The sequence below is a fragment of the Dryas octopetala genome, chromosome 4, assembly GCF_963921425.1.
Source record: "Dryas octopetala chromosome 4, drDryOcto1.1, whole genome shotgun sequence".
NCBI lineage: Eukaryota > Viridiplantae > Streptophyta > Magnoliopsida > Rosales > Rosaceae > Dryas > Dryas octopetala.
The window spans coordinates 10,058,979-10,079,542 of NC_141369.1; the positions used below are offsets into that span (position 1 = coordinate 10,058,979).

General features: G+C 35.8%; 2 protein-coding genes and 1 pseudogene across 2 annotated transcripts; 2 read left to right on the plus strand and 1 right to left on the minus strand.

Moving 5' to 3' along the window:
* The first annotated feature begins 2,018 nt into the window (after positions 1-2,018).
* Positions 2,019-2,369, plus strand: LOC147286666 (non-specific lipid-transfer protein 13-like). Its single transcript, XM_086240812.1, has one exon. The coding sequence runs from the start codon at positions 2,019-2,021 to the stop codon at positions 2,367-2,369; it is 351 nt and encodes a 116-aa protein (XP_086096938.1).
* An 8,116-nt stretch (positions 2,370-10,485) lies between these two features.
* On the plus strand, positions 10,486-11,592 carry LOC147286667 (uncharacterized). The gene has a single exon (XM_086240814.1). It carries the CDS (start codon positions 10,486-10,488, stop codon positions 11,590-11,592), a length of 1,107 nt encoding a protein of 368 aa, XP_086096940.1.
* A 5,274-nt stretch (positions 11,593-16,866) lies between these two features.
* On the minus strand, positions 16,867-19,656 carry LOC147286668 (LEAF RUST 10 DISEASE-RESISTANCE LOCUS RECEPTOR-LIKE PROTEIN KINASE-like 2.4; annotated as a pseudogene).
* Positions 19,657-20,564: the final 908 nt, after the last annotated feature.

The window sequence follows — 20,564 nt, forward strand, 5'->3', positions numbered from 1 at the left end:
ATTTAAAGGGATTCTTCGTTGGACCCATTTCATATTATATTTTAATGATTTAAGCTAGACTTAACAAAAACACACATGATCCGTTAACACGACACACAAATTTACGGGTTCGAGGTTATCCGGTCGGGTTAATATCAGTGTCACCCTTTTAACGGGTCAAGTTGGGTCAATTTGCAGGTCACCCGTTTCACCCATTAAGTGAAGAGCATTTTAGTAATTCCTAAAACTTAAAAAAACTAACTCTAAAAAACCAAAACTCCAAGTTGTGCACATGATTCAAACATAGGACCCCAAATTGAAGCAACGCCTTATCCACTGGACCACCAAGCTTTTTTATGCTTTTTATCCCAATAATTATGTTATACTAAAACTAGTAGAAAACATAAAAAAACTAAAACAACACAACAAAACTAAAACACCCAGCCTCATAGACATAAACTCACTCTAGCCTAAACCTAACTTCACAACCGCCTCCTCTCTCCCTCTCCTTCTATATCTCTGATTCTCTGTCTCACTCTGTCTCTCTAGCTCTCTCTTTCTTGATGTGCTCTTTCTCTCTCTCTTTCTCTCTCTTGGCCTGGGTGCGAGATGGGTTGGGCACACAACGCGTGGAGGTTGGGGGCGCGTCCGGGGGGTTAGGCTAGGGGAGGTACGAGAAAAGAGGGGGGATTGGGGAAGGGAGGGAGGAGGGTAGATCGCCGGAGGGGGGAAAAGGGGGGAATCGGGGTGACGGGGAGGGAAGAGGCCAGATCAGGGGGGAGGGGAGTGATAACTGTGAATCTGTGATTTTTTTTTATTATTTTAAATTTTAAATTATTTCTAATGGCTTGGGTCGTGCATACCCGTTATTTTTCGGGTCGTGTTTGGGTTTGAGTTTTTGCCATCCGTAGATTAACGGGTCGTGTCGGGTTCACCGGTTAACACTAACGGGTCATGTCGAGTTTGATCTGAACCCGCAAAACATGATTTGTTTGTCAGGTTTAATTCAAGCCTTCTAATTTTAGGTCTCTATTTAAAGATTATGCAAAAAGTTGGACAAATCTAAAAAGTTTAAGATATCTAATTTTGATCAAATAAATAGACGAATAAAAATGTTTTCAATAAATAGTTAAATGATGACCGTTTAATCAAACATTTAAATAGTTTATAATTTATCTAATTTATTGCATGGATGATTATTCAATAAAGGCCTAAAAAGTAGACTATGTGATCGTTAAAATACAATGCTTGACTAAGTATATAATCTTAATTCATTTATATTGAAATTCAAAAGAGAATTCTAATAACCTTATGGAAATCTAATTAATAATTGTATCTATTGAGATATTTTTCACTCCACAATTATATATTTGATAAAAATAGTCGGATACGATTTCATAATATTGAAAACTTTAGTCAATTATGAATCTTTTAAATATCCATGTATTTTACCAACCAATGTCATAAGTTTTAACTTGTGGGAAATTTTGGCTCAATAGGGCGCTCACATTGACCCATTATAGTTGAATATTGTATTTAATTAAAAACAATTTGTTTAAGTCGGGTTTGAACCTAAGTTGTCTTAGGATATGACATCAATTCGATATCATTTGAACTATAAACTCTTGTATTTTTTTTTTTTTTTAGATATGAATAAATGAGGAACTCAATATTATTATTTTTTTTAAAAGCCAGAGAAACTGATCATCAAATAGCAAGTAAATGAGTGGAGCCCCTATCCAAATATCCGATCGGTCTGAACTTCAAGTTTTTGTAACCTGTTGCCTTACAAAGTCATTCATGAAGCGTGATAGCTAGTGATTTGTTTAGGTGGCAATTATCAACAAACTAACTGATTATTTGGCTTCTGGCCATGGATTACTCAAAAACAATAAATCAAAGCTTTGTTTATACGTCTAAATGTTATATATTTATACACATCCCCATTCCCCATATATACTAAAAAGCATATATATATATATATATATATCACTAGCTAGTCCCAATTAGTTAGCTTCTGTAAAAATTAATTAGTGATCATGGCTCGCCTCTTTGCTTATGTGACCATTTTTCTCTTAGTTTGTGGGTCGGCGAATGCTCAGGCGACCCCGTTCTGTGCTGATGCCTGGCGCGAATTCAACAACTGCCTGAGGTTTGTTACCGGGCTATATCCTTTAGTACCAACAGTGAAGTGCTGTAACTCCGTCGAGACTTTGAACATCATGGCCAAAAGTAATGAGAATGGACCTCGGGATATATGTCAATGCATTAAGGACATGGCTTCTACAGATGGCATTCCTTTTCAGGCCTCCCTCATCGAAGATCTTTTCATCGGATGTGGTGTCCACAATAGTTTCCCAATTTCTAATAGCATGGATTGCACCAAGTAATAACCCGGCCTCTCTCTCTCTCTCTCTCTCTCTCTCTCTCTCTCTACTTTCATATACATTGTTGGTCCATTTTATTGTCCACATTTTTGGGGTCTAATAGTTTTCTATAATGCTATATATATATATATATATCATAGTTTTGGTTGTAAGAGATTTTGGATTTGAACCTTCAATATTTCACACTCCTTTGTTAATTTATAAAGCTTAAAATGAGACTGCACCTATATGTTTATCTCTTTATTTAATTGTATATGTTAAGATTTAATGATCGTCTAATCATATTGATTATAACCAACTAATTACTATTGATCTTTTATTGTTTAATGCAGGCTCTACTGAGAGTTTAGTAAGATCGGAAGCCTTTTATTAGCATGTATTTGGCAGAATGTGCAATGAAATAGTGGGAAATGAAAAAAATTGATGAATAAAAGCTATAGTTCGGCAATAAAGGCTGCTCCAGCGTCTAAATTTGGTGGATATTCTTCTCATTAAAGTGCTTTGCTGCAATTACTATTTACTACTGAAAAAAAAAAAAAAAAAAATAGCAGTGTACACGGTACTATGAGTCTATGACCCTCGTTGTACTTTTTTTTTTTGTCTGAACCCTTTGTTTAGTTGTTATACTTTGGTCACTATTTCTATTCACGAATTTACCCTTGAATTTCACTTTTGTGCTTAAAAGATCCATATATACCGTCAATTAAAGTTTCTATTACAAATTGTCATGTGGGGCCCCATGCATTTTTATTTTTTATTATGTATGTGATAAATATTAATTAAATTACATAGGAAGAGAAATAGAAGGTTCCTTTTCCTCTCCTTATTCTCTCCCTTATCCTCCTCTATTTCTCTTTCTATTTGAAGTTGAGAATGTGAGGGAAGGGATGATCGGAGTGGATATATTTGTTTTAAAAAGTTTGTAGTAGGTGTGAAAGTAGGGTACGTACGTGGGGAAATAGAACCAATGAATAAGGAAATAGAAAGAGTTTGATTCTCTCTCTCTCTCTCTCTCTCTCTCTCTCTCTCTCTCTCTCTCTCTCTCATGAATAAGCTAGGAAATAGAAAGAAAGAAACTAAAATTCTAAGAAGAATATGTGACCTTGAGGAAGGTACACCATTATGATTGATTAAAAACACAATTATACATTCATAGACATTGGACTTTGCACGCCTTTCTATTTTGCTATTTCTCTGGATTTCAAATTAATCTCATAATTAGGAATATTGATTAATCCACAATTAACTTATTCACAAATTCCATGAACATATATACAATGAAACGCCTCAATACCAGGCCAATAGTGAAAAAATGAGTTCATATTACGAAGCTCCAGCCTAGAGTTCAGTTCAGATTACAACATTGTTAGTCCTTCCGGAACATAGATTTCTACACAGAGAGATGAAAATCAAATTTGGCTGTGACTCTGTCTGGAAGCAGTATTTGAAGGAAAGAAGCCCACCATTTTGCTGATGTGCTCTCGTCTCTCTTTTTTCTGTCCCATTGATAAAGTGCTTTAGAGGAAAGTTATATGGCCAAAATGAGTTCATATTACGAAGCCCCAGCCTAGAGTTTAGTTCACTGATTCTTTACCAAAGACTTTAGACTCATCGAGGATATTGTCTCCACCACCAAGACTTTGAGAGTACTTGAAACCTGTTTATTGAATCATCGGCATTTCATCCTTTTGGCAGACCACCCTTGCCTTCTTCTACTTGTTATGATTCTGCAAGAAAACATTCAAGTACATGATTTAACTAATATTAAAATTTTTAAGGTAAAAAAAATAAAATAAATGAAGATATTCTTTTTGGGATAATTAAGATATAATAAACTTACCATAAAATTGCTTTCAATATAGCTCGATAATCTGGTAAATCATTGATCCGATTGAAAATTGATGTGTCTTTCTCAATATGTGTATTCTGAATTTGAAATAAAATTTTCTCCGGAGTTTTTTCAAAATATCTTCCAAGACTGTTGCAATCAGAAAGTAAACGTAGTTACATTTGCGAAAAGAAAAAAGGACCACTTAATTCTATGTTCCTCACAAGTTCCTTTTTAACCTAAATTCTTTATATATTTTGTGTAATAATTATAAGGTTAAGGGAATTCATGATAATTACAAAGCCATAAAAATCATTCAGCTAACTAGCTCTACTACAATGAAGGATGATAAAGGCTATTTCCCATTATATGGAAGTAGCTGAGCGCGCGCGCACACACACACATACAAATAAATATGCATATGAATGTTAAGAGTGGGATTATTTGTACCCACCTGTTTACTCAGTATCTCCACTTTTAAAAAATGTCAAGTTACTTTTCTCCCCTTTTGATTTTACGAGTTGAGGGAGGAGATAGAGAGACCCACTAGGCACAACTTTGGCCGACCAGCAATTTTTCTGACTAGCTCTTCCCCATGCTGGTAGTGCCGGCCATCTCCTCCGTCCTTCTCGATCCTCTCGGCCCCCAGCTCCCCGACTCACCCCTCTTTCTCTTTTTCTTTTTCTTTCTTTTATCCCTCTTTCTCGCCCACTTGAATCAACGATAAAAGATGCCATGAGAGGAGAGAGGAGGGAGGGAGGGAGGTGGGGATGTCGACCACCAGTGAGACGACCATAGGTTAAGGATGTAGTTGGTGGGTCTCTCTATATCCTCCCTAGCTTGACTCAAAATCAAAAGGGTAAAAAGTATCATTTTTTACCATTCCTTCTAGATGGGGACACTTAGTAAAAATTTAGTATAAATAGACCCAAGAGTAAATCAACCTTATGAAACTAAAGAGAAAAGGAATTCAGATTTAGTGAGCAAATAAAATATATAAAAAAAACCTAACATGCTGTATAGAGATGATCTTACAATGAAAGAATGCCATAGGAGTGAAGAACTTTCAAGACATCCAAAGCAAATCTAATGGTGGTATCAAAACTCTCTCGTTTCGTATGGGTCATTGTTATGACTTGATTAATTTCCCATGCTTGAGTGAGCATAGATTCCTAATTCATTTATAGTGAAATTCAAAAGAGAATTTCGGTAACCTTATGGATATGTAATTAATAATTGTATCTATTGAGATATTTTTCACACCACATTTATAAATTTGATAAAATTACGTTGGATACAATTTCATCATATTGGAAACTAAGTCAATTATGATTCTGTAACATATCCACCTGTTTTACCAACCAATACAAGTCTACCTTATGGGGAATTTTGACCCCATTGGCTAAAGGTGTCAAACATAAGTTGGGCCTAACTCACGCTTTTGCGTTGTACTCTTGAGTCTTGTTGGCCAAAATTAATAATCGTGCTTGTGCTCGTGTTGTCCCATATAGCTAAGATCCAGGCCCGACATGGCATGTGGCTCACGAGCTATTCGTGCTCATGTCATTACTTTAATAGGCTAGCCCACGGGCCCTTTTTTATTTTTTATTTTTAGGATGAGAAACCTTATCTTAAGATATTTTTTCTTTCTTATACTTTAATATTAACATTTTTTGTTTAAAAATTTGAATTTTCATGTTGAAAAGTTCTTTAAAAAAGGAAGAAACAATGTTATATGAGTCGTGCGTAGTTCGAGCTCATTTCTTGCTCGTGCCTGCTAAAAATTTTGCATAGATCTTTTTGTTTGTTTGGGTTTCTAGTCTAAAATCTTAAATTTAGGAAAATCTTTTCCTTATATTTTAAGGATTGTCATGCAAGATCATTCTATCTCTGTTATTGGAAGTTTTTCTGAAGGGATATTCATTGCCGTGCTTGTTCCGCATGCGCTTCACGTGCCATTGGTGCTTTGCTCTTTTCTTTATTCTTCATTAATTACTAGAGGTTTGGAACCAGAGAAAAATTTGCAGTAAAAAAACATAGGCATAACTGAACCATGTCGGTACAAACAAGGTAGCTCAGAAGAAAAAACCCGGAAAGAAAAACTTAACAAAACTAAAAACTTAGACCAAGGTGTGTGTGAGATTATCTAGTCATCTAAGCTCTCGTAAAACGTACACATGTATCAATCACCCACTCCTTTGGGACTCCATGGACCAAGATCGCCTTTCATTAATTATATGGGTCGGAAACGACGCTTTGATGATACGTCTTTTTGTAAGCACTCTCTATTTGCTATGACAGACAATTTCCTTAGGTTTTAAAAAGAAAAAAACATAAGGTGAACTTATTTCTACCAAATGTGGACTTTATTTGTATAAAATTGACATATTTATTTGTACAAAGGGCTCTAAAATGAACTTTTTAGTAATTTACTTTAAATTTTTCTCATTTTGTATAATCACATATTTTATTTCTTAGCATCAAACCGAATAAGGGTACAAAATTATATCTTTAATATTATAAATACAGGAGAAGGATTTTGTGTTATAGGCTTCACAAAAAATAGGATTGCCTAAAATACCCTTCACTCAACAAAACATTTATATTAAAAAATCCTAATAAATGAGGGTATAGTTGTAAAATACAACAATTAAAATAAAATTTTAAAAAATCAAAAACACTCCACTACCTTAAAACATGGAGAGAGTGGTGAGAATTTATTAAACAATAAAAAAATATTAAAAGAGAAAAAAAAAAACACAATATAAATGTTAATTAACATGTGCAGTGCGTGCCAAAAGGCTAGTATAGTTGATAGTTGATAGTTGATAGTTGATAGTTGATAGTTGATAGCGTGGGGGTGGGTGTTGACAAGCCAAGACAATGAGAGTTGTTTCCAATTTTTTTTTGTTTTTTAATATTCATTTTTTGGTTATATATTTTTGTAATGTTTTCAATTCTTTTAGTATTTGGGAAGCATTATTTGCACTCCAAAAATGTCATCCTACACTCCAAACATAAGAGAATATTTTATCTTATGTTTGGAGTGTAGGATGACATTTTTGGAGTGCAAATAACATTTCCCTTTTTATAATGCTAGTTAATTTTTTTTATTGTCTACATGTGGCACATGTCAAGAAAAAAAATGGGTTCCACATTAGTCGTGTTGAACAAAAGAGTGGGGCTCACATATGCCACGTTAGTAGATAATGTTTTGGTTGACGGAAATATTGTGGGAGGAGTGACAATGAAACTTCCAATTTACTTGAGGGTGACTCTGTAAGGTTTTGAACCATAGGTCTTAGAGTGACTTTAGGTATATATTTGAGGAGTGTGAAATGAAATTAACACATAACTAACTTTTGAGTGGTGGCATAATTGGCATTGGGGTTTTTTTTAAATTAAAAATCACTTACCTGAACTCGGATGAATCTGACCTGGCATCCCGAGCCAGAAAAAATGAGACATCATTTTTTTTTTTGATTTGACAATGCCGAGTGCTCGGTGAATTTACCGAGCACTTGGTAGTGTTTTTATTATAACTACCAAGCGCTCTGCACCATTTCCTCCACCGATTTTTTAGGGTACTTCCCAGAAGGTTCATCCCTTCTGATCTTAGGGTATAGAACGAGGCTTGTGGAAGCTGAATGTTAGGTTTTAACTCTAATCTCAGAGTTAAAATCTAACATGAAGTCAACAAACCAGTGCTGAGCACTTAGAAGAAGGAGAAAATGTTAGTGTCGAGCACTCGACGATAGGACCGTGCGCTTGGTGACCTACTGCCGAGCACTCGAAGACCATACTGAGTGCTCGGTGACGCAAGTCAGGGATTTAACCTTGCATTTCGGTTACATGGAAGTTTCTCTCTTTTTTATTTGAGAGAATAATTATGGGAGCATTAGGGAAGACAACTTTTTCCCATGAACTTGATTCTTGTGCAGCCTTTTCCCGCATGAGGAGGGCATGGGTACAACACTTCCTATCTTGTTTCCATGTTTAATCTTTTTAAATATAAATCATGGTAAAAAAAAGAATCTTTTAAATAAAAATAAAAATAGTTGATTTAGAACATAAGAAAACAAAGGATAATTTCATATGGAGAAAAATAAAGAAATTAAACTGATTCAAAGTCACAGAAAAAAATGAAAAATTGAAAAATTGGAGCTCAAGAAGGTTGTGCATTGTTGGAAAAGACATAAGATGATTTTTTTTCTCAATCTTGTATTTTGGATACTTTTAGGCTATGGTGTAGGTTTTAGGCCCCTAACGTGTGAATTCAAAGGGAATGATGCGGTGTACATGAATATGGTACATCATGTGCTAGCTTATGAGTTTTTAACCAAATAAGATCGTTCACCTGTTTAAAATCATATTTCTAGTGTTTAGTAACAGTAAATTATTTTAAAGCCTACTTTATAGCCCTTGATGATAAATAAACTTACTTAAAAGATTGCAATGACAAATAGGTCTACTATTTCACAAATAAGCTAGCTTATGTTAATTATAACTATTTTTTCGTGTTTTTGGAGATGTGTGCTCGACATTTTTTTTGTTTTTTTTGAAACTAAAAAAATTGCTACTATCAATTAGTAACAGTCATTTTTACCTTATAACACAGATGTATATGACTTTATAAGCGTGAATTGTGTGTTTTTTGTGTGTTTCATTAGTTTTTGACTAGTTTATGTAAAAAAAGACATAAGGTATATTTATAAATATTTATTTATAAGTATTATTTTTATGCAGTTCAAATAGCTATTGTTGCACATGTCAATAATTGCCACTGTCTGACAATGGGAATTTTCGAGCACTTGATGAATAGTGTCGAGTATTCACTGAGCGCTCAATGAGTTTCGTGTCGAGCGCATTTCATTAAAGTGAACCAGGTTGGAAGGTTACTGTAGCGTGTGAGCTGGGTTAACTGTGTTATTTTTCAAGTGGACTTTAAAATAAAAAAACCGTTTTAGTAATTTTTAGGTAATTTCTATTTTTTTGTTTTCCTTTACAATTAGAGCATTTTTACTAACATGGAATGAGAGTAGAATAAATAAGAGTTAATCTCATTTCCAATCATATATATGCTTACTTACATAGTTACATGTCAACTGAGTAGTTGAATAAAATATAATGTATTCCGTACATAGATATTTTAGTAAATATATTTGATTATATTCTGATTCTTGATTATTAGTAAATCAAGTCCATTTTCTTTTTTATTCAAAAAGTTAGTAAACAACTTAATAAAAATGACTCTCCACGCTACAATTTCTACTCTCTCCGATTTCTTTTCTCTCTCATTTCATGTTAGTAAATGTGGCCTTAAATTTAGGATTGGTTTTTTCATCCTATTAAGACTGAGTTAAGTGTGGCTAGTATTTAAACCCTTGTTATAGTCTTTTGTCATTTTCTTTTTAGAGTTTTTCCAATTATTATTAATAAAATTCAATGATTTGATTTGATTTTCTATTTTGGCTGGTGGATTCCAGTTCATTTTTGTGGAATTCCACGCTTGTCAATCCATACTACGTGATTTCACAACGTCAATAGTATAGATATAAGCTTTTATGCTACTGTTTCAATTTTTGGGTTTAATTTTGATTGTTTTTTCAAAGCTTATATTGTTAATTTATGGTTCTCTTTTGAAAATTTTTAGACAAAATTAGTTCGCATGTCAATTAATTGATATTTTATTATTTACGCAATTAAATTTTATTCCATATGTTCTTTAAAGTGAAAAAAGTTTACATCTAATTTAGAATTTTAATATGTGCGTGGACAAGATTATTCGTATCTTTTAATGAAGAAATATGTATATAATGAGTCTAATGACTCATTCTATAAAAAGAAGAAAAATTCTCTTGTTAGTAATATTGATTATTCAACAAGAAACCAATACATCATCACGAAGGATAGGGGTTAAAATTTAAAAATGTTTTCCATCACTAATAAAAGTTTTACATATAATTGTTTTGAATTTTTCACTCGTTTAATTAGCACCTAGATTATTTAAGCATTTTTATTTTACATTTATTTTGATCTAATGAAATATTGAAATTTCAATTTCGAACAAAAAAATAAAAAAACACCGACCCCTTCCCCATATTTTAGTAGGAAACCAAGTTGATAGTTAGCCCCAGCCAGAATCCGCGTACCCCTAATATATATTTTGGTAGGAAACTCTCTGCGTTACTCTTTCTCACTCTCTCTCTCTCTGTCTGCATTCCTTCTGCCGCAAGTCGATTCAAGATTTTTGAGTTGAAAAACAAGAACCAAACCTCATCATTATCATCAATGGCACCTTCTGCTGCTAAAAGGTGTAGACCAGCGGAACCCTTTGTGGCTACCCTGAAGAGACAAAAGGGTTTGGACCGCAAACTAAGGCACTCCTGTTCTGCCATCTTGGAGTCTTTGATGAATCATCGCCATGGCCACTTCTTCAACCACCCAGTTGATCCTGTGGCTCTCAACGTACCCGATTATTTTAAGGAAATTTGGTGGCCCATGGATTTAGGCACTGTCAAATCCAAACTGGAAAAGGACGTGTATTGCTCTGCCGATGCCTTCGCTGCAGATGTCCGACTCACTTTCTCCAACGCCTTGAGGTATTACCCTTCTGGGAATTATATCTATTCAGTTGCCAAACATCTCAATGGGATTTTTGAGACCAAGTGGACAGAGGCCATGAATGTTGTTTCTCAAAGGAGACTACCTCAAACTGTTTGTGAGGGTTTCTCAAACAAGTCCAAGGTTCCTGATCTGAGTGAAGGGTTTAGGAGGACAACCCACTTTGATTCTCTTTCTCCTAAGAGTCCTTTGTGGAAGAAGGCTTTGTCCACAAGTCACAGAAACTCCAATACTGTTGTCTGTCATAGCAAGAGGAGACAGACACTGGATCAGGTTCTGGGTTCTCCTCTTCCTCTTCCTCATAGTCCTTTGTCAACCGACCTTGCCACACTTGTTGATCATGCAATTCAACATGCTTGTGCCTCTGTCACCAAGTCGACAGAGGCTACCATCAAACTTTCTCCAGCCAAGGCTCGGCGAGCTGAGATGCTAAAGTGTCAGTTTAAGGACACAATATTGAGAGCAAAGGAGAAGCTAATGGGTTTACCATATGATACTCCATCACAGACGAAGAGGATTAACCAAAGGGACAAGCAAAGAGAAATAGCTCGTGATAGACTTTGGAAGATGAAAAAATCAGTTGAATTTGAGGATCATTTGCAGGATCTCAAAGAACTTGAGATATTGTGTGGCAGTGAGGACAGTTCTGTCAAGGTTTACCTTGGACTGCCACTCAAGAATTTGGGTTTATGTCTCAAGACGGATGAATTGGAAGATGAGGACGAGGAGACATTTTTGAATGGAGATTGGGAGGAAGGTGAGATCCGTTCATGATTGCAGAGCTAGCACCCTGCTGCCTCTCTCTGTTGTATTTAGTTCCCACTTCCAGCTCATATTTACTTCTTTGTGACTTTGTTTCCAGTTTTTGTTGATTAACAATTGTTTAAACTGTAGCAAGAAGGAAAATATGTAATTAACAATTCTCTTGATGTTGAATGATATTATCTCAGTTTCTAATCGTCTTTGTCCTATAATTATATGTCCCTCGCACTACAGTAGGTACCAATTTGAATTTTCCAAGTATTTCTGAATATAAATGTAGAATAACCAGTAAGTTTAGCACACCATAATATGTATTGTTTACCCCACATTGTAATCTTAAGGCAACATCAGTATGGTATAACCTGCTAATAAGATTATAAAATAATGCAAACTTTGACATTAAATAGATTAGATATCATGTGCTTGTTCGTATTGAATTTTGGTTCAGAGTTCATTTCTTAATTTGCTTTCCTAACTTTAGCATTGTGCTACGATCATATGAGTTTAATAAGGAATGATGATGACAAAAGTCTGAGTATTTAGCATCTTGAACTACAAATAATGATTTCTTGTATAAAGAAGGTTCAGCTGATAAGATTTGATGATAGTCAATGCCTTTTTTTTTTTTTTTTTTTCCCATGGAAACACTTTCTTCCCTATTGCACTCTCTTCCTTTACAGTATGTGTCATCTATATGAAGGAAATTTAAAATTCCATATCATAGTAAAAATGTACCTAGGTAAACTTATGAACCTAATTATCTAAATGGTCAAGAACATGTAGTGAAGTGCCAACTGCCAAGCCAATAATCCGTTCATCTATTTGAGGAAGATGGTTTCTTTGATATAGCAAGGCCCTGTACCTTCATAGATAGCAAAGCCACTCCAAATTTCTCTAGAATCTTTTGTTTTTCTGGAACCTCTTCAAGGACATAGAAGCTAAAGTACAGGGCAATCAATGCTAATTTGTTGCGATGTGCAATGATGGCTATTTTGAGGGTGATATTACGGTGCATATAACAAAAAGAAAAAAGGTCAATTATTTTTAGGTCATGTGAATGGTGATTGTGCAGGCACAGTCACCTGCTGAAACCAATATATAATTAAGGAAAGTTGGAACAATTAAGTTGAAGCTCCATGATGGCATAGTCAGAGAATTATCCAATGTTTGGTATGTTCCAGATTTGAAGAAAAATTTAATTTCTTTGGATGCTTTGGAAGCTAATGGGTTCAATATAAATTTGTCAAATGGTGGTTTTAAAGTAACTAAAGGAGCTTTGGTTGTGATGAAAGGAATTAGACAGCAGAACTTATATTTTTTGCAGGGGAAAATAGTTGTAGGTGGAGCAGCCACCATCTCAGAAAGTGCAGACTCTGACAATACTAGATTGTGGCATATGAGGCTCGGACATGCTGGTGAAAAACTCTTCAAGGGCTTGTGAAACAAGGGCTATTGAAAGGTGCTAAAATCTGCAAGCTTGATTTTTGTGAGCATTGCATTTTGGGCAAGCAGACAAGGGTCAAATTTGGTACTGCTGTACATCAGACCAAGGGTATTCTTGATTATGTGCATTCTGATGTCTGGGGTAAACACTGGTTCGTAACCTTTGTTGATGATTATTCTAGAAGAGTGTGGGTTTACACGATGAAGCACAAAGATGAGGTGTTGAATATTTTTTTGAATTGGAAGAAAATGGTTGAAAACCAAACTGGGAAGAAAATTAAACTTTTGAGGTCAGACAATGGTGGAGAATATACTTCTGATCCTTTCTTTAAAGTTTGCAAAGAATAAGGCGTAATTAGACACTTTACTGTACGAGGAACTCCACAACAAAATGGAGTTGCTGAGAGGTTGAATCGAACATTGCTTGAAAAGGTGAGATGTATGTTGGCACAATCTGGTTTAAGAAAAGCTTTTTGGGCAGAGGCAATCAACTATGCTGCTCATATCATCAACCGTTTGCCTTCAGCTGCAATTCAAGGGAAGACACACATTGAGGTATGGACCGGAAAACCTGCCTTTGATTATAATTTTTTGCATATTTTTGGCTGCCCTGTTTACTTTCATGTGACTGAAACAAAACTTGATCATAGAGCCAAAAAGGCTATTTTTGTTGGTTTCAGCAGTGGCATTAAAGGTTACAGGTTGTGGTGTCCGGAGTTGAAGAAACTTGTAATCAGCAAGGACGTGAAATTTGATGAAATCAATATGTTAAAGAAGAATGAAAGAAATGTTCAGCAGGTGGAGCTTGAAAAACTTGCCTCTGTCACTCCCAGATATGTCCAAACTGATGGTGAAACTAGTACAAGTGAAGAAGATGAGGTCTCTACAGAAGAAGAAGAATATGACCATGTTCTAGAGCATCAACCTCAATTGGAACAGTCCATTGCAAAGGGCAGACCAAAAGGAGAGATTAAAAAGTCAGCAAAGCCTCAATTCCATGAGTCTATTGCTACCGTCAGACCAAAAAGAGAAGTTAAGAAACCAGCAAAGTTGAATGATTATGTTGCTTTTGCTTTTCCCATTATAAATGCAGAAATTCCAATTAATTTCAAGGAAGCCATGAGAAGCTCAGAAAAGGAAGAATGGAAGATGGCTATGAGTGAAGAGATGAACTCACTTTTGAAGAACAATACATGGGAATTAGTTCAATTGCCTAAGGGGAAAAGAGCTATTGGCTGCAAGTGGGTGTACACCAAAAAGGAGGATCTACATAGCAAAGGTGGAGTGAGATTTAAAGCAAGGTTGGTTGCAAAAGGCTATGCCCAGCAAGAAGGTATTGATTATAATGAAGTTTTTTCTCCTGTTGTTAAACATCCCTCCATTCGTGTTATGCTTGCTGTTGTTGCACAATTTGATCTTGAATTGGTGCAGCTTGATGTTAAGACAGCCTTTTTACATGGGAATTTAGATGAAGAGATTTACATGTCTCCACCAGAGGGATACAAGGTGAATGGAAAAGAAAATTTGGTCTGCAAATTGAAGAGATCACTTTATGGGTTGAAGCAATCACCAAGGCAATGGTATTTGAGATTTGATGAATTTATGAATTTATGAAAGGCCAAAAGTATAAGAGAAGTCAGTATGATCATTGTGTGTATTTCAAGAAGTTGCAGGATGAGTTTTTCATTTATTTGCTATTGTATGTTGATGATATGTTAATTGCTGCAAAGAATATCAAGGAGATTGAGAAATTGAAAGCACAATTGAAAAATGAGTTTGAAATGAAAGATCTTGGTGAAGCAAAAAAGATCCTTGGTATGGAAATTACTCGGAATAGAAAAAAGGGTCTGGTATATTTGACTCAAAAGCAATATTTGGAGAAATTGTTGCAGCGTTTTGGAATCAATGACACCACCAAATCTGTGAGTACTCCCTTGGCTGATCATTTTAAACTTAGTGCATTATTATCTCCTAAAAATGAAAAGGAGAAGAAATACATGGCTAATGTTCCATACTCTAATTTGGTTGGTGGTTTAATGTATGCTTTGGTTTGTTCGCGACCGGATATTGCTCATGCTGTTGGTTTGGTAAGTCGTTATATGCATGATTCGGGTATAGAACATTGGAAAGCAGCTAAGTGGATATTGAGGTATCTAAATGGGACTAGAGATGTCGGCTTATGTTTTGAGAAGGATAATTCCAGTTTTGGAAATTTTGTGGTTGGATATGTTGATTCTGACCATGCAGGTGATTTAGACAAAAGAAGGTCTACTACTGGATACTTGTTTACTATGGCCAAGGGTCCAGTTGGTTGGAGATCAATTTTGCAGCCCACTGTAGCTTTGTCAACCACTGAAGCTGAGTATATGGCTATTACAGAAGCTATAAAAGAGGCTATTTGGTTACATGGACTGATAAATGATTTGGGGATTTATCAAAAACAGGTGGAGGTTTATTGTGACAGCCAAAGTGCTATATATTCACTTGGCTAAAAATCAAGTCCATCACTCAAGAACTAAGCACATTGATATCTGCTTTCATTTTGTGCGTGATATTGTGTCTAAAGGAAACATCCATCTACAGAAGGTTGCATCTGCAGATAACCCTGCTGATATGTTAACTAAAGTGGTTGGGAGTGCCAAGTTTGAACATTGTTTGAACATGGCTCACATTTTGAATGTTGATTAAGTTGTTAGATGAGCAGCTGGAACTTGGCTTCTTGGCTTGGCATGAGTTCTCTTGTCAAGGTGGAGGATGGTGATGATTACTTGTTGATTTGTTAGCTCTCTTGTGGGTTCTCTCTCTGTTGTGAAGTCTGCAGTCTCGCCAAGGTAGAGATTGTTAAATATTGGCTCAATTATTAATTTGGGCTGCAGACCTTTGGGCTTCCCAATATCTCAGCATGCTTTGGACAACTAGCTTATCTCTAATTATGAAGACCTTTACTATTCCACATAGTTTTGTCTTAATCACCTCTTTGTTTCAACGTGGTTTTGGGGAATAAATATAAGAGCATACTTTAAGAAGTATGCTGTAGCTTTTGCTGGTGTGTGTTTATTTCATCTTGTGAGAGAAGCTATTTTGTTTTTTGAGAGCCATTTAGAGAGAAAGCTTGAGAGCTTAATTTGTACTTTGTAATCTCCATTATTTAGTAAATTGTTACAGCTGCTCCGTGGATGTAGGCACATTGCCGAACCACGTTATATCGTGTGTTTGTTCTCTTTTCTCTGTTCTTGCATCTCTGTTGTGATTGTTTTTGGTGCTTTAAGCACAACAGTTTGCTTAACAGAGTACGACTACTTTACTTTGCCTTCTCTTTAAATCCACCGTGAAACCTGAAGGCTAAACCCGAAATCCCAATCGTTAAACCCTTATAAAGTTGGTGGTGAAGAAATTTGGTATACCAACTGGATTTTTGGCCCCAAACTAATAGTGATTCATTTGTTTTTGCCTAAAACTGAAGGGATTGAGTCCGTGACATCATGTTTTTGGCACAAGTTTTGACACAATTTTAGAACCCTTAAGTCATATTAAGTTTGATATGGCAAAACTAATGTCACAGATCTGCCCCCAAAACTGAAATACAAAAAGATTTTTGTACTGCTGTTGAAATAAAATTGAGGGGCAGTTTCAGTTTAGGTACTAAACTAAAGTTTCCTTTCAATTCAGCTAAGTTTTTTTACTATTTCAGTTCACCCAAAATTAAAAAATCAATTAAAACTCTAATCTATAAAACATTTAAGGTCAAATGACACTTTTGGTCACTGTACTTTTGCGAAATTTCTACGTTAATATTGTTCTTTTAATTTTGACAATTTTGAGTCACAGATGTGATTTTAGAAATTTTACAAAGTAAAAATGAAAATGGCTTTCATTTTGACTTTTTATATAATGAAAATTGTTTTTTTTTTTTTTCACTTTCTACATAATGAAAGTTGTTTCAATTTCACAAACTAAAAATATTTTTACAATTCAGCTTGAATTTCCTAATAAGCATATAATTAATACAGCCCTAGCTTGTTTCAGATAGTTGGGATGTGGTCACAGGTTCTTCTGCAGGTCTTGTAGGTGAAAACAAGAAAGGCTTTGGTGCAATTTGCAAGGAATAAAGAGGTCAGCATCTCTACCACCTTGCTCATTGATGGCCGATTAGATGGAATGGTCTGAATACACCATAAACTTATTAATATCATCTTTCTTGCTATCTCCTTCTCCTCTTCTAATACAACCCCAAAAATATTTTCATCATTTTCCAACTCTAGATCTTTATAAACATAATTTGGAAACATTTGACTAACATGAGACACTCCAGAATCCAAATTCTTTCTTGCTCCAACCATTTCGAGAACCAACATCCCATAGCTGTAAACATCAGATTTGTGAGATGCTCCTCCAAAGTTCCGACTAAATACTTCCGGTGCAATATATCCAACAGTCCCTCTTGTACCCATCATCGACACAATACTCTCCTTCGTCATGCATAGTTTTGCAAGGCCAAAATCATAAATTTTAGGACATAAATCTTTATCCAAGAGAATGTTCTGTGGCTTTATGTCAAAGTGCAGAATTCTTGTGTTACAACCACGATGTAAGTATTCTAGTCCTCGCGCAACTCCAACTGCAATTTCCCATAATATTTTCCATTCTAACCGACAATTTTCATTAGAAGATGCGTGATCAAGTGTGAATTTATCCAGAGATCCATTAGGCATGTATTCATAAATCAGAGCTCTTTTATCATTCTCATAACAAAATCCCAAAAGAGTAACTATGTTGACATGAGAAGTTCTACCAATGCTAGCAACTTCATTAATGAATTCTAGCTTCTCCATTAGCCTTGGACTCCATTAGCACTTTCACGGCCACAACAAGGCCTCCTGCTAGCTCTCCTTTGTATACAATGCCATACCCTCCTTTACCTATTTTCTCTTTGAATGAGTTTGTCATTTTTTTCACATTCGAATAACTATACCGCTTTGGGGTAAGCGATCCATAATTTCTTATAAATGCTTCGACATCAAACTCATTCCTTTTAAATTTCCTGAAGATGACCTTTCTTTTCCTTGATATGCACATAATACCAACAATGATTATGGTGGTCCCAAAAACAGTTCCCAAGATAACTATATACAAAAATTATTGAAGTTATTAATTTGTGCAAGAAAGGAAAAAGAAAAGAAGAGAAATATTCAAAGAAACTTCTGTTTGTTATATATTTCACTATATATACATACCTAGAGCAATAAGTACCTGCGGACCAGAACCTGGAACCAAAAAGGTTAAATCGTAAGAGTTCTTGTTTTTTCACTAATAATCATAAGAGTTCTGTATATATATATATATATATATATATAGGCCCCTTCTGGGAAAGGGGAGGGGCCGGCGGTGGTAGGGTTGCTGCTAGATGGTGGGTGGGTGGGGAGCGTTGTTTGCTGGTACGTTTTTCATTTTTCATTTTTTTTAAATTTGATTTGAGGTCAAAATGAAAGATTTTGAAAAAAATAATATTGAGTATTTGGTAGGTATGAAAGAATTCCCCTCAAACAAATCAGAAACCTTGATAGAAATGGCTTGACATTTTCTAACATCTTGCTAATCTGTAATTTATAAGACAATGACAAGTTAGGGACACACATACTTGATGATGATGTGCAGGGTTTAAATTTACAACCAATTAATCATTTTAAAACAAAGACCTAAGTAGGTCGAAGCCTAGGATGGGATAAAAAGTGTGGAGACACCAAGTCTGGAATTAAATGGGCATAAAAATTTCTAACATCTTCCAATTAAGGATCTGTAATTTGTATGAGAATGACAAGGGACATAGTACATACCTCCTTCTGATTTAGTGTTTGTATAACATATGGTTGAATAGGGCTGGTCTTTGCAAAAGCAAAGGAATTCACCACCATTACTAGTGTCAATCCCACACTTTCCTCCTGAATCCTCACAACTGTTGCATTGAGTCCATTGACCATTATTAATCTGCAACCCCAATTCAAAACCCCTATTTATCTCAACAGTGATATTTTGAATTTCCTGTAAAATAGTAAATCGGAACCGGAACCTGCACCTCAGTTGTACATCCCTCAGAATTTCCAATTGTTGAATTTCCTGTAAAATAGTAAACACTGGCGTTGGCTGTACCGCCTGTCGTGCAAGGCTGCTGACTCGGAATCCCAGGAGAGATATTGCAGCCGTAGTAAAAGGTCACGCTGCTATTCCCAGAAGTGGGATAACGAAACAGAGAGGGGTCGAGGGTGGTGTTCTGTAAACTCGGGGGGCAGATAGTACCCCAGTAATCCTGTCTAGCAACTTTTACAGTCGGAGGACTAGTAGAATTCATTTCAAGGATTCTGAGCTCGATATCGATGCTGGTGATCACTAGGGTGTTGTTTTTGCATTGGACCACGAATGCAGGTTCACCACAGTAATCGGGTCGGTTTACTCCCCAAAAGGGGTACGTGATGTTTGTGTTGCCCCCGCAGTTAATGGGTTGGCTGCAGTTTCCATATTGTGGATCATCTGCACATAGAGATAGCTCGAAGTTGATTGAAATGAAGGAAGTGATCAAAAGGAAAGGAATCAGAAACTGAAGCAGAGGAGAATCCATGTTTTAGATGAGAAGCACGGAGTGAGGGGCAGAGAAATTCAAGTACTTACAAGTTACAACCACAGGATTATTGTGATTAGGAAAGAGATAGTTATAGAGGAATACTGGATAACTGGGTGTTGTAAAATATGTAGAGATTAGGGATTGTGGAAAAGAGGAGGCAGAGAGAAATATATCAGTCGTCATCTTATTCATCTTATAAATATCCTTATATAGAGGTAGGGTTTACTAGGTTTTCTATATTTACTAGTATGCCCCTACAACTAATTACAGGAATAGCCACACATAATAATATATTTACAACACTCCCCCTTGGATATTCCATGTCATTAGTGTTGTCTCTGCTATGCGCTTCTAAGTTGCCTCGTTAAAACCTTGCCAAGTAATAAAAACCCTGTGGGAACAAAAACAACCTTGGTCGAAGGAAAAAGAGTACAACGCGCGTGAGTGTGGAGTAGTCGCATCAGAACCTCGAAAGTAGGTGAAGTCATATCTTCTTGATCATAAGCAGATAGTATGTCAATGGGAGCGGGGTGCATTAGAGTTGCTACACCAAAACCTTGCCCGGTAAACCCAATGGGAAAAACCCGTGGTCGAAGGGAAAAGATGAGCAAATGCATATATATCAGATCAACACATCTTCAAGATGTAGTATGAGTAGGGTGACCATGCCAAGATGTGCCTCATTAAAACCTTGCCAGGTAACAAAACCCAATGGGACAAAATAACCCTGGACGAAGGACAAAAGAGTACACGATGGTCAAGCGAGTATGCTTCGGGATACTCCCCCTGATGTCGACTGCCCCTGAAGACTACATACTAGGTAAATCAACCAATCTACGCAACCCAATACCTCGAACATGCATCAAGAACGTGGACTTTGGCAGTGACTTGGTGAAGAGATCTGCATGGTTGTCTTGAGATCGGA

What these genes read in the sequence shown, in the direction of transcription:
- LOC147286666 (XM_086240812.1), top strand. Translation starts at nt 2,019, where the DNA reads ATGGCTCGCCTCTTTGCTTATGTGACCATTTTTCTCTTAGTTTGTGGG.
- LOC147286667 (XM_086240814.1), top strand. Translation starts at nt 10,486, where the DNA reads ATGGCACCTTCTGCTGCTAAAAGGTGTAGACCAGCGGAACCCTTTGTG.